Consider the following 15,027-nt stretch of genomic DNA (forward strand, 5'->3'; position numbering starts at 1 on the left):
CGCTTATTTCAGGGTTCAAAAAAATATAAGACAGGGTCTTATTTTCAGGGAAACACAGTACAGATTACACGATATTGAGAGCCTCCGTAATACTCTATATCTCGGTCCCCCCCAATCCCCGTGCTGTGACCGGGGCCTATTCAGAATTGGGCCATACGAGTGGCTGGCCGGAAGCGCGTGCACGCAGCTCAAATCTGCACAAGTAGCGGGTCAGGGGGCATTCGTGTGCTTGCACGCCGGCCCACCTTTCGTACAAGTTGAACTGTGCACATGTGCGCTGACCCGCCACATGCAGAGTTCAGTTCCCCTGTCCCTCATCCAGTTGGGCAAAGGTTCGATACCACTGCCCTATTTGAATAGTATCTTGCATAACCAAATCATGCATCTATCTAGGTAAGAAATATTTTCAAGATTTGAGAGAACATAAAAGCTTCATGAAGCCGGGGAGATCTTTGGATTTTGATACCCACCCCACCCAGGGGTGAAATCCAGTAGGTTCTGATAGGTTCTAGAGAACTGGTAGCGGAAATTTTGAGTAGTTTGGAGAACCAGCAAATACCACTTCTGGCTGGCCCCAGAGTGGGGTGAGACTGGAGATTTTGCTATATCCTTCCCCCAGGAGTGGTAAGAAAATGGGGATTTTGCAGTATCCTTTCCCTGGAGTGGGGTGGGAATGGAGATTTTGCAGTATCCTTCCCCTGCCACGCCCACCAAGCCACACCACGCCCACCAAGCCACGCTCACAGAACCGGTAGTAAAAAATATTAGATTTCACCACTGCCCCCACCCCACCCTGTGGATAATTCGCCATATCCACACCAGAGGTGGTATTCAGCCGATTCGGGCAAATTGGTAGCAGCAATTTGAATTTGTTCGCCGAACTGGTAAATCCACACAGGCCACCGGTGCTCCATGAAATGCAAACTGGGGGGAAAAGTTGGATTATAATAAACGCGGCTTACATCATCGGAGTTTTAGCAGACAATAACCAAGAAGAGTTTTCCGGACTAGCAAGAAGGAATTTATTCTTGTGACGGACAAGAAGTCACCACCGCTCAAAAGAAACTCGGGAATCACAAAAGCCTAGGAAGCATTTACAAACACCGACGGTTTTTAACGTCTTAGACACTTTTGCGTGAATTTCGGCTTTAGGACAGGTCAGGAAGGGGGAAAAGGAAACAGGATCGCGTTACACCTTAAATTCAAAACCAAGAACAGCCGCCTTGGCTTTTGACTTTTGTTTTTTTCTTTTCTTTTCAATGTTTTAAACATAAGTGCTAAAGCCTTAAAGGCTGGGATTACATCCGGTGAGAGGCTGAGGATGTTATTTCGGTTGCCAAATTTTAAGCAGCCTTGCACAGGGCCACAGCAGAAAAGCGGACTTCTCCTTGCTCACGTTCGGTGAATTGCCGGCAGATGTCAGCCGATGCCTAAAAAAAAGAAAAAGAAAAAAAGAGATAAGCTGTAGCTTGTACAATGAAACCTAGTGGGAAAGAGATGCCTCTTCACCCAATGTGCAAATGGGAGCTGGGTGAGATACTCTGAGTGGAACTGACCCCTCTCCCCTTCCCGCCAGCCCAAAAAGCCGGAAAGGGAATCATGGATGTTGTCAGCACTTCAACCTGCATTTACTCTAGTGCTGACATAAGAAGGAGAAGAGGGGGCAGCTGGCAAGAGGACGCTTGACATTTCACCTACTTATTTTCCTTGAAGATAATATCCCCTAAGAGATGAGAGAGAGGGGGGACATTCCTGGGAGCTTAGGTAGTAGATATGGGGAGGGTGATTTGGAAGATGGCCAATGAGACGCAGAGATTTGGGGAACGGAAAGGAAGGGTTTGGGGTCAGGAAGCCAGAGTTGGCTACGCCACGATCGGGGCCAGATTGTCGTGCTTAATAAAATGAAAGATTTCTTCAAAGACTATCTGTTTGGAAATGCAATTTATTTTATTTGAAGACGATATCGAAACCTTGACAGATGTAATGTCCCAAAGGTGCTTTTTCGGGAGGCAACTGGACTTCCTTTGTTTTTACTTTTTCTTTTGAAGACTTTTCGCTCAGTGATGAAATTCAAATTTTTTTTACTACTGGTTCTGTGGGCGTGGCGTGGCTTGGTGGGCATGGCAGGGGAAGGATACTACAAAATCCCCATTCTCTCCCCACTCCGGGGGGGAAAGGATATTGCAAAATCCCCATCCCTACCCCACTCTGGAGCCAGCCAGAGGTGGCATTTGCTGGTTCTCTGAACTACTTAACATTTCCGCTACCGGTTCTCTGAACTACTCAAAATCTCCGCTACCGGTTCTCCAGAACCTGCTGGATTTCACCCCTGGTTTCGCTTCTCCTCCGAGAAGCTTCTGCAGCTCTGACGGGATGGTAGGGAATGGAAGAGCTGAAGAAGCTTCTTCGGAGGAGAAGCGAAACGTCTTCAAAAGAAAAAGAAAAAAAAACCAGAAAGTCCAATTGCCTCTTGAAAAAAATGCACCTTTGGGACAACCGGGACCTGGATGGCTGAGAATCTCTACCGACTTTTAGCTATACAATTTGGGATGAAGACCCTTGGAATGGTGTGGGAGTAGGAAATGGATCTCCAGAGGACAAAATTGCAGACTACAGGAACCAGTTGCACCACTCAGGTGTCCCTGAGGACACAGATAAACCTCCAAGTGGCCTGAACGACTCTCTAAAAGGATGCAAATGACCAGCTGTCTGCAAGGAATATCAATCCTTCCATTCTCCACCAACCAGGCAGAGCTGAAGAAGCTTCCTGGATGAGAAGTCTTCAAAGAAAAAAACAGAAAATCCAGTTGCCTCCTGAAAAAGCGCCTTTGGGACAACCATGACCTGGATGACTGAGAATCTCTACAGACTCAGGAATGTTGCGTGTTGTAGGAATTTTGTAAGGGCCAGTGAAAAGGTGACCACAAGCAAAAAAACTCTTACCTTGAGCATGGTGGCATCTGAACTAGCTCCATGCTTTATAGGGAATGGCATTCTTCCATCTGCAAGCAAGGTTGGAGAATATAACTTCAGTAGCGTGAAAATACTGATGTAAGAGGAATTAGTAGCTTGGATCATTTTCTAGGAGGCTTACTTTAGAGAATGTCCTTCATCTCTACCTGTAGCAGCTCCCAACCTTATTTACACATCCTGGACATAAACTGTTTCAACTCCTACCTTCAAAACGACGCTATAGAGCCCTGCACACCAGAACAACTAGACACAAGGACAGTTTTTTCCCGAATGCCATCACTCTGCTAAACAAATAATTCCCTCAACACTGTCAAATTAACTACCATGTTTCCCCGAAAATAAGACCCTGTCTTATATTTTTTTGAACCCTGAAATAAGCGCTTGGGCTTATTTTCGGGGAGGTCTTATTATTTTGGGGCGCATGGAGCAAGATGGGGCTCCTCTTGCCGTCTTACCTGATTTCCAGCTCTGTGTTTAAATATTTTGGGGGAGGACTTATTTTCGGGGCAAGGCTTATTTTAGTGCATGTGCTCAAAAGCCGGATTGGTCTTATTATCAGGGGATGTCTTATTTTGGGGGAAACAGGGTAGTTCTTCTCATCCTTACTAGTACCTATCTCTTCCCACTCATGGCTATATCCATGTTGCTTGTATCTTTACAACTTATATTGTTTTTATTGTTTCCTAGTATGATTTGATTGCTTATTTAGTATCCTATGAGTATCGCTAAGTGTTGTCTCTTTATGATTCTTGATGAATATATTTTATTTTATTTTTCTTTATGTACACTGAGAGCTTATGCACCAAAGATAAATTCCTTGTGTGTCCAATCACACTTGGCCAATAAAGAATTCAATGCAATGCAATTCTATTCTATTTATTCAAATATTAGATTAGTAAATGCTTGTAATATCTCCAAAGGAGATCCGTTTCAAAGCCGAAGAGCCAGTGCTGCCCGAAGACGTCTCCGTGGTCATGTGGCCAGCATGACTCAATGCCAAAGGCGCACGGAACGCTGTTACCTTCCCACCAAAGATGGTCCCTATTTTTCTACTTGCACTTTTTAACCTGCTTTCGAACTGCTAGGTTGGCAGAAGCTGGGACAAGTCACGGGAGCTCACCCTGTTACGCGGCGCTAGGGATTCGAACCATTGAACTGCCGACCTTTCGATCGACCAGCTCAGCGTCTTAGCCATTGAGCCACCGCATCCCTCTTACGGATCCTTAAGTCAAGGCATTTATAGGTGCTTAAAAATTGTGCTTGCCTCAAATGCTACTGCCGAACGGTTCTGCATTGAAAGCGATAATTGGAGCTAGAAAACTGGCCTTTTTAAAGTCAACACACAAACACACAACTTACCCAGTTCATAGAGGTGTCCACCCACGCTGGCAAATAGAATGAAATGGAAGTTCACCTTATCGTCTTCAGCCTAAGAAAAGATAAGAATTCAAGAACCTAGAAATCTAGCAAGAACAGGGAAGGGACATATCATGGTGGCACCCGAGAGTACTTTTCCAAGAGGCTACTGGACTTTCTGGTTTTGCTTTGAAGACGTTTCCCTTCTCACCCCAGGAAGCTTCTTCAGTTCTGACTGGATGGTGGGGAATGGAAGGATTTATGCTCCTTGCAGACAGCTGGTCATTTGCATCCTTTTTAGAGAATCGTTGAGGCCACTTTATCCAGGCTTCCATAATTCTCTAAAACAGGGGTGAAATGTTACCGGATCAGACCGGATCGCCTTCCCTGAAGGAGCCGCGGGAGAAAGGTAAGGACACACCGCTTGGCGATGAGAAGAGCGGGCAGCGGCTCCGGGGCAAGGCTGGTATCGGGGAATGGTGCATTCCCCGAGCTGGTTGAGGCAGGCGGCGGCTCCAGGGCCCCAGGGAATGGCGCATCCCTGGCCCCCGATCCAAAGCGAAAGGAGAGCGGGTGGCAAGTGGGTGGCAGAATAGAAATTTTAAAAGTTTTTCTACCGGGTTCTGTGGGCGTGGCTTGGTGGAGGGGGGGTCTTGTGACTGAGTGGACGTGGCTGTGAGTGACATCGAGTTGGCCACGCCCACTCAGTCACAGGACACTCCCCCCACCAAGCCACGCCCACAGAACCGGTAGGGAAAAATTTTAGACTTCACCCCGTGCTCTAAAAGGTTGCAAATGACCAGCTGTCTGCAAGGAGTATAAATCCTTTCCATTCCTCACCATCCATTCAGAGCTGAAGAAGCTTCTTGGAATGAGAAGCGAAACGTCTTCAAAAGAAAAACCAGAAAGTCCAGTTGCCTCTTGAAAAACGCACCTTTGGGACAACTGTGACTTGGATGACTGAGAATCCCCATAGATGTAATGGTGGCACATTTATCTCCTTTTAATTTTTTTGGAATATTTTTAAAACATTAACGCTTCCCTAGCATTTTCACATCCCTCCTAAAAGGAATGAGGAACGTAAGAAAGAGCTGCTCTTACAACATTGGCCAGATGAAAGAAACTGAGGGAGGTACAGAACCATAACCAAAAAAAACATTTCAGACATGAAACTCCCCCAATTCTCACGGAGATAAAAGAAAGTGGAGAAAGACATTTCAGATTTTGCAAAATTCTGTTAACAACAACCTCTCAGGGTTGAAACACCAGTTCTTGGCCCATTCTATTGTTGAAAACTATAAATGAAAGCAGTATTTACCCGACACTGGCCCTCTTGAGCTACTGCATTATGGACTTCTTGAATGGCCTGGGAAGAGAGAAAGAAATCAGAAAAATGTGTTTTTGTTTATTTATTTATTAAATTTGTATACCGCCCTACTCCCGAAGGACTCAGGGCAGTGAACAGCCAAATAAAATACATATAATACAAATGTTAAAAAACCGTTAAAATACAATTTTAACCGTTAAAATACAATTAAATAATTGGCTCACCAATTTTTTTTCTTTTTTTTTTTTTTATTTGATTTATATGCCGCCCTTCTCCGGAGACTCAGGGCGGCTTACAATGCGCTAAGCAATAGCCTTCATTCTTTTGTATATTTATACAAAGTCAGCTTATTGCCCCCACAAACTGGGTCCTCATTTCACCTACCTTAGAAAGGATGGAAGGCAGAGTCAACCTTGAGCCTGGCGAGATTCAAATTTACAGTAATTGCAGGCAGCTGGTCTTAATAACAGGGTGCTTTAGACCACTGTACTACCAAGGCTCCTTTGGTGCCTAACAGCAGGATGATGATTTTATCTAAATCCACTATATTCCCATTCCTGCCAATCTGTTCCGTCTATACTAGGGGTATCCAACGTCGGCCATTTTAAGACCCCTGAACTTCAACTCCCAGAATTCCTGTCTGGCTGGAGAATTCTGGGAGTTGAAGTCCACAAGTCTTAAAGGAGGCCAAGGTTGGACACCTGTGATCTACTGCCTTGTTCAACAAGCGTTACTGGCCAAGATTTGAGTGAATTCTGAATGAAACCCTTCAAGGGGAAAAATCGTAATGTATAGATAAGTCTTCAGGTTACGTCTGTTGCAGTCCGCCAGCAGAGCTGGCAGCGGAGTCGGACAGTGAGGAGGTTGGGGAGGAAGATGGGCCAGTCCTGGAATCTGGGGAAGGCTCGGATGAGAATTCTGCATCGGAGGCAGAGATGGGGCCAGGGCCACCTGGGAGTTATGCGCGGACTCCGGAGCCTCCAGAGTCGGATATCAGAGGCAGAGGAACAGGAGGAGCCTGTTCCTAGTGTGTGCATGTGCAGAGCTGCCAGAAGGCAAGAACAGTTGAAACTAAAGGGACGACTCAGGAGTAAGGCCTGGAGATGATTGGCTCCTCCCATAAAGGGAGAGCAAAGGCACACACAAACACAACATTTCTATAGTTGTTGTTAGGAAATGGTTGTCTAACTAGTTGGTCAGGCAATATATAAACCAACAATGGATGTTTGCAGTCATATTGCTTTAAGACTGTATTGCATCATCTTGTATCCTGATTGGCTAAGCTCTGTAGCCAATGTACTTAAGGGAAGTCAGGATCATGGCTTGTGTGGGTACTACATCATTTTGCCTGCTTATTTGCTGTAACTCTCTACCTGATCTCTCTGCATGATCACTGTTTGATCATAGCTACATGTTGCTTTCTACTGTTTATTGAATGTTTTGATATTGAACTTGTTCCTGTTTTGAAACTCAAGAAGAACTGTTTTATCGTGTATGACTACAACTGGTAAGAAGACTTTGTACTTGAAACATCCCTGGATTGATCTTTTAACTCTCGTCTTATCTGGGTATGACTTGGATTGTTTTTGGGACTTTGCTTTACTTTTTCTAAAAGTAAAAGACTACAACAACTCAGTGTGTTTGTATGTGGACTGTGATTGTTCACAACCACTCCCAGTCACTTTTCATGCGTTTACTCAAAGGGTACTCTGCTCAATAATCCACAACATCGGTTATGAGCCAAGAATATCCTTAACAGTTGTAACCGACTTCTTTGCAAGTTCCAGTTTATAAAGTCCGTGTGTTCCTATTGATAGTTGAAACAGGAGGCTGGAATCGTTAGGAAACGGATCACGTTTCTGAACACACACTTAAAACCTCTACAAGTACCTTGAACCACCTTGCAGAAAATAAAAATAAATTATCCAAGTCGCCCACATCCTTTACCTTGTTGTTCTCAAGACGTTTTGCCCTCTCGTCTGGGGAGAGCCCAGCTGTCGCAGTGAGGAACTCTTTTAATGCAGATCCTTCGTCTGGAAAAAAGTGACATTAAAAAGGGATGGCGTTGTACGGGGTGAATAAAGAAGCACAGAATAGAATACAGAACAATAGAGTTGGAAGGGACCTTGGAAGTCCTTCTAGGCCCGTGATGGCGAATCTATGGCACGCGTGCCCACAGGTGGCACGTGGAGCCATGTCGCCTGGCACACCAGCTTAGCTCCAGGAGTCTCTGGAGGCTGGGGACAGCAAAAAACATCACTTCCTGTTCAACTGGAAGTTGGGAAATGGGCCGTTTTGGGCCTCCGAGGAGGTGGGGAAGGCTGTTTTCACCCTCCCCAGATGCATAGAGAGGATCTGGAGCCAGGTGAGAAAGAAAAATGGGCCATCACGTGCCAAGAGCGGGGAGGGGCGGTGGGCTGGGGAGGTCGCGTACACATGCGTAGAATTATGGGTGTGGGCACGCGTGCGCACGAACCTCCCCTGCCCCCCCCTTCCTGGCACGTGATGGCAAAAAGGTTAGCCATCACTGTTCTAGGCCCATCCTGTGCTCAGATCCTAGCCCTAACCCTATGGCAGTGTTGGCGAACCTTTTCGGCACCAAGTGCCGAAATGGGAGCGTGCGTGCGTGTGAGAGTGCTGAAAACCAGAAGAGTAGCTCCCCGGTGCGCATGTACGGGAGCGCCAGAAACCGGACGAGCAGTTCCCTGGCGTGCAGACGTGCACCGGGAAGCTGAGCTTCCGGTTTCCCACCTGGACTTCCGGTTTCTGGCACGCATGGTGCGTGAAGCCCATCTGGCATGCACATGCTGGAAACCAGAAGCTCAGCTTCCCGGTGTGTGCATGCGCACCAGGGAGCTGCTCTTCTAGTTTCCAGTGTTCCCCGCGTGTGTGAAGACCAGCTGGCCGGCGCGCCGGAACTCGGAAAAGCAACTGCCGATGGCTGGGGTGCCTGGTGAGATGACTCTGCGTGCCACTTCTGGCATCTGTGCCATAGGCTCACCATCATGGCCCTACACCACTTCAGACCAATTGTTATCCAACATCTTCTTAAAAACTTCCAGTGTTGGAGCATTCACAACTTCTGGAGGCAAGTTGTTCCACTGATTAATTGTTCTAACTGTCAGGAAATTTCTCCTTAGTTCTAAGTTGCTTCTCTCCTTGATGAGTTTCCATCCGTTGCTTCTTCTCCTGCCTTCAGGCGCTTTGGAAGATAGCTTGACCCCCTCTTCTTTGTGGAAACCTCTTAGATATTGGAACACTATAGTACTACAATATTACTACTGGTACTGCTACTACTACAGTAGCAACTGATTCCACCAGCTACATCTGCAAGCTTGGTACATTCAATTCTACAGGATTAACACTACGAGTATTTTAAAGTCTAGAACAGCGATGGCTAACCTTTTTGCCGTTGTGTGCCAAAAGCGGGGGGAGAGCGAGGCAGGGGGGTCGCGCATTCCTGTGGTCACCCCCATAATTTAATGCGCTCCACCCCCCGCGCATACGCACACAACACCCCCATGCTCCCCCTGCTTTTGGCACGCGATGGAAGTGGGACCTGTAGGCCCATTTTTCACCTTCTGCAGGCTCCTAGAAAGCATCTGGAGCCTGGGGAGAGCGAAAAACAGGCCTTCCCAACACCCCTAGAGGCCCTCTGGAGGCCAGAAACAGCCTGTTTCCCGACTTCCGGTGGGCCCGGAAGGCCTGAAAGGAAATTTATACCACGTCCTCTGTAAGTTTTGACTACTCCCTCAATTCCTAGTGGCTCGGAAAATATTTTATGTTCCCCTGAAGCTAAGTCCACATCATCAACTACTACAAAAGTAGTAGTTTTTAATTGTAGTTAAAAAGTAGTTTTTAATTGTATAGCTTTAATTGTATAGTTATAATTGTAGAGCTTTGGGGTTTTAAATTGGGGGCCGATTGATTTGATTTATTTTAGCTATCTTAACTTTTATATTGTATGTATTTTAATTTCGGCTGTTCACCGCCCTGAGTCCCTAGGGGGAGAAGGGCGGTATACAAATTCAAATAAATAAATAAATAAATAAAAATAAACCGACAATTTAGGGTACAGTAAAGTCCACAAGATTGATATCCACTGGAAAATTCTCCCCTGGTACTTACCGAATCGAATTTTATCTTGGTTATTAGCTACGGCGTGGATAAGGCCAATGGTTCCACAGGAGTTACTCGCCGTCTGCTTCACAAAGTAGACTTCTGAACTCACTTCTTGGCCCTTCAGTTCGTCAATTTGCTTTTTCCGGAAGTTTTCATGCTACGATTTAAGCGCAAATTCACGGCATTTGTCATTGGGGAAGCCAGATTCACGTTAACAACCGACTCGCGAGTTATCCGATGGCAGTGTTTCACTTAACAACAAGAGGCAAGAAAAGTCGTAACATGGGGCAACATTCGTTTAACAAGCGTCTCTTCATGACAGAAATGTTGGGCTCAATTGTGGTCGTAAGTCGAGGAACACCGCTGTTCAGTGAATCTGGCTTCGTCGACTTTGCTTATCAGAAGGTTGCACAACGGGATTATGTGGCCCCGTGATTTACAGCCATTTGTTTAGTGACTGTTCCAAGTTACAACGGCACCGAAAAAAGTGACCTGCAACCATTTTTCACGCTTACGACCATTGCATCATCACATGGTCAAAATCCAGAGGCTTGGCCACCGACTCATATTTATGACCGTTGCACTGTCCCTGGGGTCACGGGATCCTTTATTGCGACCTTCTGATAAGCAAACTCAACTGGGGAAGCCAGATTCACTTCATGACGGTGTTACTCACTTTGCAACCGCTGCGTTCACTTAACAGCTGTGGTGGGTTCTAAAATAGGGACAAAACTCACTTAACTATCTTGCTTAACAACAGAAAATTTCAGACTCAATTGTAAGTCAAGGACCACCTGTATACAAATGCCAATATTGTTTTAATGCTCAAAAATAGGGTCTTTCTTTTGAAATTAATACATTCCAGGGTGAAAATAATCGTTAATTCTGGCTTCTAAGCAAATTTCCATGGATATTATCAGCAAACAATAGCTGTTCTCTAGAGTATTTACTGTAAATTTGCTATCCAGGTTCAACCCAGTAAATTGTTTTGGTCAAGATCTCCCAAGGCAATTTTGCAAAAATTCCTTTGCAGGACATTAAAAGTACAAATCTACTTCAAGGGGAGATCTGTACTTTAGATTAGTAAATTATATTCCAACGGTATTGCAAAGGATTGTAAAATGAGGCAAGGGTCTCTCCATCCTTGGCAACGTTACGACTTTGTGGACTTCAACTCCCAGGATTCCTCAGCTAAACCATGCTGAGGAATTCTGGGAGTTGAAGTCTCCAAGTCGTAAAGTTGCCACCACGGCTGGAGACCCCCCTGCAATAAAAGAGATGGAAGGTGCTTTGTTTTTCATTTAAGGTAAAGGTTCCCCTCGCACATACGTGCTAGTCGTTCCCGACTCTAGGGAGCGGCGCTCATCTTCGTTTCAAAGTCGAACAGCCAGCGCTGTCCGAAGACGTCTCCGTGGTCGTGTGGCCGGCATGACTGAACGCCAAAGGTGTACAGAACGCTGTTACCTTCCCGCCAAAGGTGGTCCCTATTTTTCTACTTGCATTTTTTACCTGCTTTCGAACTGCTAGGTTGGCAGGAGCTGGGACAAGTCACGGGAGCTCACCCCGTTAAGCGGCACTACTAGGGATTCGAACCGCAGAACTGCCGACCTTTCGATCGACAAGCTCAGCGTCTTAGCCACCGAGTCCCCGTTTAACCTTTATTCAGCTTTAATACTCACCTGAGCAGTAAGCGGAAACAGCAGAAGCAGCGCGCAAGCCGGACTTGGCACAGCGCTCAATATATCTTCATCCAATCCCAGCACATCCACAAATTGCCACCCGGGGGCAACTCCTAGACGACAGAGTATCTACACAATCAAGGGAAGCACACACAATACTGGGTATCTCACAACCGCCGGCGAGTCGTGGTTTGAACACACCACGAACCAGCAATTGTTATTTTGGTCAGCTGAGCCACAAGCGTTTCTATGCTCTGGGTTCAAAACGGGGATTTAATTATTAATTTTGGGTTTACTCCAGTAATTATTATTATTATTATTTATTAAATTTGTATACTGCCCTTCTCCTTTCGGACTCAGGGCGGTGAACAGCCAAAATAAAAACATTTGTACAAAAGTTAAAATAATTATTTAAAACTAATTAAATAGAATTTAATGAGCAGGGGGTAAATCTGAATCCGGCGACAGATCAGTAAACACTTCCAATTTAATAAAACTAAAAATGAAAACGTTCCCCCGTTTTATTCCCACGTATAAGTAATACATGATCATAAAGAAATAGGCAATAGAAAGCTTAGGACCGTATAGGTTGTTGGTGAACCTTTTCAGCACCGAGTGCCAAAAACCGGAAGAGCAGCCTACCTGCTGCACATGTGCGTACTGGGAAGATTATCTTCCGGTCCCCGGTGCGCTCATGTGCACGGCAACCTGGCCTTCAGGTTTCTGAGTCTCCCACGTGCATGAAAAGCAGCTGGTCGGTGCGCTGGAACCCAGAAGAGCAATGGCTGACAGCTTGCATGCCCGGAGAGATGGACTCTGCATGCCACTTCCGATAGATTCATCATCACGGGGATAGGTAAATGTAAAGGTTTCCCTCGCACATATGTGGTAGTCATTCCCGACTCTAGGGGGCGGTGCTCATCTCCCTTTCAAAGCTGAAGAGTCAGCGCTGTCCGAAGACGTCTCCGTGGTCATGTGGCCGGCATGACTCAATGCCAAAGGCGCACGGAACGCTGTTACCTTCCCACCAAAGGTGGTCCCTATTTTTCTACTTGCATTTTTTAACGTGCTTTCGAACTGCTAGGTTGGCAGAAGCCGGGACAAGTCACGGGAGCTCACCCCGTTACGCGGCACTAGGGATTCGAACCGCTGAACTGCCGACCCTTCCATCGACAAGCTCAGTGTCTTAGCCCCTGAGCCACCATGTCCGTATCACAGGGATAGACAATGGCTAAAATGGTAAGTAACAACACAGTCAAACTTGAATCTTGTTCTGGGTTGAAATTCCCAATTCAGCATCCTCATATTCCACTTTGGGGTTTACCAGATTCTAGCAAAATGAAATCTACGTTATTTACTAGATTTTAACACAGCCATCCCATTCTGCACATCCGAGGTCTGTTTATTCTGGCAAATAAATGAGAAAGGAACAAAATTTCTCATTCAAACTCCAGGGGTAGATAGGAAGCTTGATTGTTCCTACCACTGTTATCAATAAAACACACACACAAAAAAAACCACAGGATCTAATTTGAGGGAAAATAAGAGAAAATATAGTAATGAAACTTATGTTCTCTCTCTGTGATCCTGTGGTTTCCATTTCGTGCCACGGGTCATTAACTAAATAAAACAAACCCAGATGTGGGAATGACGAAGAATCAGCAATCAGGTAGATGACTCACCTTTTACAGGATACCCTGCTCTGTTCAAGCTATTGGGCTTTTAAACTCACCTGCCTGTGAGTGTGGGCAACCATGGACTCCCTGCGGACTTCAACTCCCAGAATTCCTGAGCCAGCATGGCTGGCTCAGGAATTCTGGGAGTTGCAGTCCGCAGGGACCTAAAGTCCGCAGGGTCCTAAAGAACGCACCTCTGGCTTTTAAGTGTAAATTTAGCAATTCTGCTCCTCGTGCACGAATTAAGAGAGCCAGGAAGGAAAATGGGAGAACCTTCAATTCCGCTCCAAACATCCCTTTGAAGTAGGGATGCGAAGAAACCAAAATAATCCCAAATTAAAAGAGAAGCCAAAAAAACCCGGTCCCTTTTTTCCAGATGCAATTTGGAGCAAATAGGAAGTTCTATCCCTAAAGAATTGTGTTTGCATCAGCAACCGGGAGGAGAAAAGGGTGCGTTTGCACACGGCCACCGTTGCGGGTGAGCTTCCAAGATGATGGAGCGGTACCCAGAACAGATCAAAAGATGCTCACACTTCCCAGATGTTGATGGAGATGTCGGGAAGGGCCCAATGGCAAGCACCAGGACCACTACCACAGTAAGGAGAGGGAGGGGATATATAAGATCCTAGTCTGGCAATCCTCCCCCCCTCCTTCCCCTCCCCTCCAAGCAGCCCCTCCCCACCCCGGACCCAGCCCTTCGCTTTGGCGTGACACAGCACAAACCTGCGGTCCGCAGCGCCCCCTCCTGCCCAGACTTGGAGAAGCAGCCTCTCTTGGCTTTGAAAGGAGACCCTCCCCACCTCTTCTTTCCCCCCCCCCCCAATGTCTGTCCCTGGCCCCCCCACCCGCTTCCAACAGGGCAAGGGAGGGGAAGGGGCCTTGCGGACCCTAACCCCCTCCTCCCACCGTTTGCAAGAGTGGGGAGGGGGAGAAAGAATTAAAACAGGTGCAATGCGAGCGTGGAAACGCCCAGCCTGGCGAAGAGGCATCTCTTTCTCTCTCTCTCTCTAGCCGACCCCCTACTCACTTTGTTCAGCATCTGAAAAGACAAGAAAGGGAGAGGGCGAGGAAGGGAAAGTCAGCCTGGCCTTATGGGACGGAGCCCCCCTCCTCCTCCTCCTCCATTTTCCTTCCCCCCCTTAGGGGTCTTTCCCCCATCTCTCCACCGCCCCATCCCCCCCCAGCCTCTTTCCAGGGCTGCAAAGCATGGGAGACCCCCCCCCATCTCTCTCCCCCTCCACCCAGGCAGCCTCTTTGCAGAGGTTGCAAACCCACCCACCCAGGACCAGAAATGCATCTAACCAGGAATCCCCCCCACCCACCCAGGACCACCAATGCATCTAACCAGGAATCTCCCCCACCCATCCAGGACCACCAATGCAGAAATCCTCCCCACCCACCCAGGAGCAGAAATGCATCTAACCAGGAATCCCCCCCACCCACCCAGGACCACCAATGCAGAAATCCCACCCACCCACCCACCCAGGAGCAGAAATGCAGCTAACCAGGAATCCCCCCCACCCATTAAAGCCGACCAGCCTGCTCACCCCCCACCCCCCACCCCGCTTTCTCTCACCTCCGGGTTGATCTCCATGGGCTGCCACGCCATCCTGCCACTTGCAAAGCCGCCGCCTGCCGAATCCAGTTCTGGGGCTGAGCAGCCGCCCCGCCCACCCTTTATATAGAGCTCGCCACCGGACCGGCCCATTTGGTCGAGGGGGAGGAGGGGGGGAGGAGTGTTGGGCTGGCCAGCTGGGGCAAGAGGGGGGGGCCACCCCTACACCCACCCACCTACCTACCTACCCCTCCCTTCCCAGGCCCTTTGATCCCCCCCCTTTTTTTTTCAAGATGGTTCCGTCCTTCACTCCTCCCTCTTTTCCTCCCTCCCTCCCTC

At 47.3% G+C, this 15,027-nt stretch overlaps 1 protein-coding gene across 1 annotated transcript; it reads right to left on the bottom strand.

Annotated features, from left to right (window-relative positions):
- Window positions 1-1,007: 1,007 nt before the first annotated feature.
- On the bottom strand, window positions 1,008-14,172 carry UCHL1 (ubiquitin C-terminal hydrolase L1). Its single transcript, XM_070948380.1, has 8 exons — window positions 14,161-14,172; window positions 11,458-11,586; window positions 9,785-9,935; window positions 7,604-7,689; window positions 5,648-5,695; window positions 4,333-4,402; window positions 2,944-3,002; window positions 1,008-1,430 (listed from the first exon to the last, which is right to left on the bottom strand). The coding sequence occupies exons 1-8, from the start codon at window positions 14,170-14,172 to the stop codon at window positions 1,344-1,346; spliced, it is 642 nt and encodes a 213-aa protein (XP_070804481.1). The 3' UTR covers window positions 1,008-1,343.
- Between the last annotated feature and the right edge of the window lie 855 nt (window positions 14,173-15,027).

Source organism: Pituophis catenifer, unplaced genomic scaffold (genome assembly GCF_029215685.1).
Source record: "Pituophis catenifer annectens isolate HBS135680 unplaced genomic scaffold, rPitCat1.0.hap2 SCAF_8, whole genome shotgun sequence".
Taxonomy (NCBI): domain Eukaryota; kingdom Metazoa; phylum Chordata; class Lepidosauria; order Squamata; family Colubridae; genus Pituophis; species Pituophis catenifer.

What these genes read in the sequence shown, in the direction of transcription:
- UCHL1 (XM_070948380.1), bottom strand. An exon ending in TGGACACCTCTATGAACTGG is followed by an intron (nt 3,003 to 4,332) that starts GTAAGTTGTGTG and finishes CCTTGCTTGCAG; the next exon opens with ATGGAAGAATGCCATTCCCT. An exon ending in CAGATGCCACCATGCTCAAG is followed by an intron (nt 1,431 to 2,943) that starts GTAAGAGTTTTT and finishes TCTTTTTTTTAG; the next exon opens with GCATCGGCTGACATCTGCCG.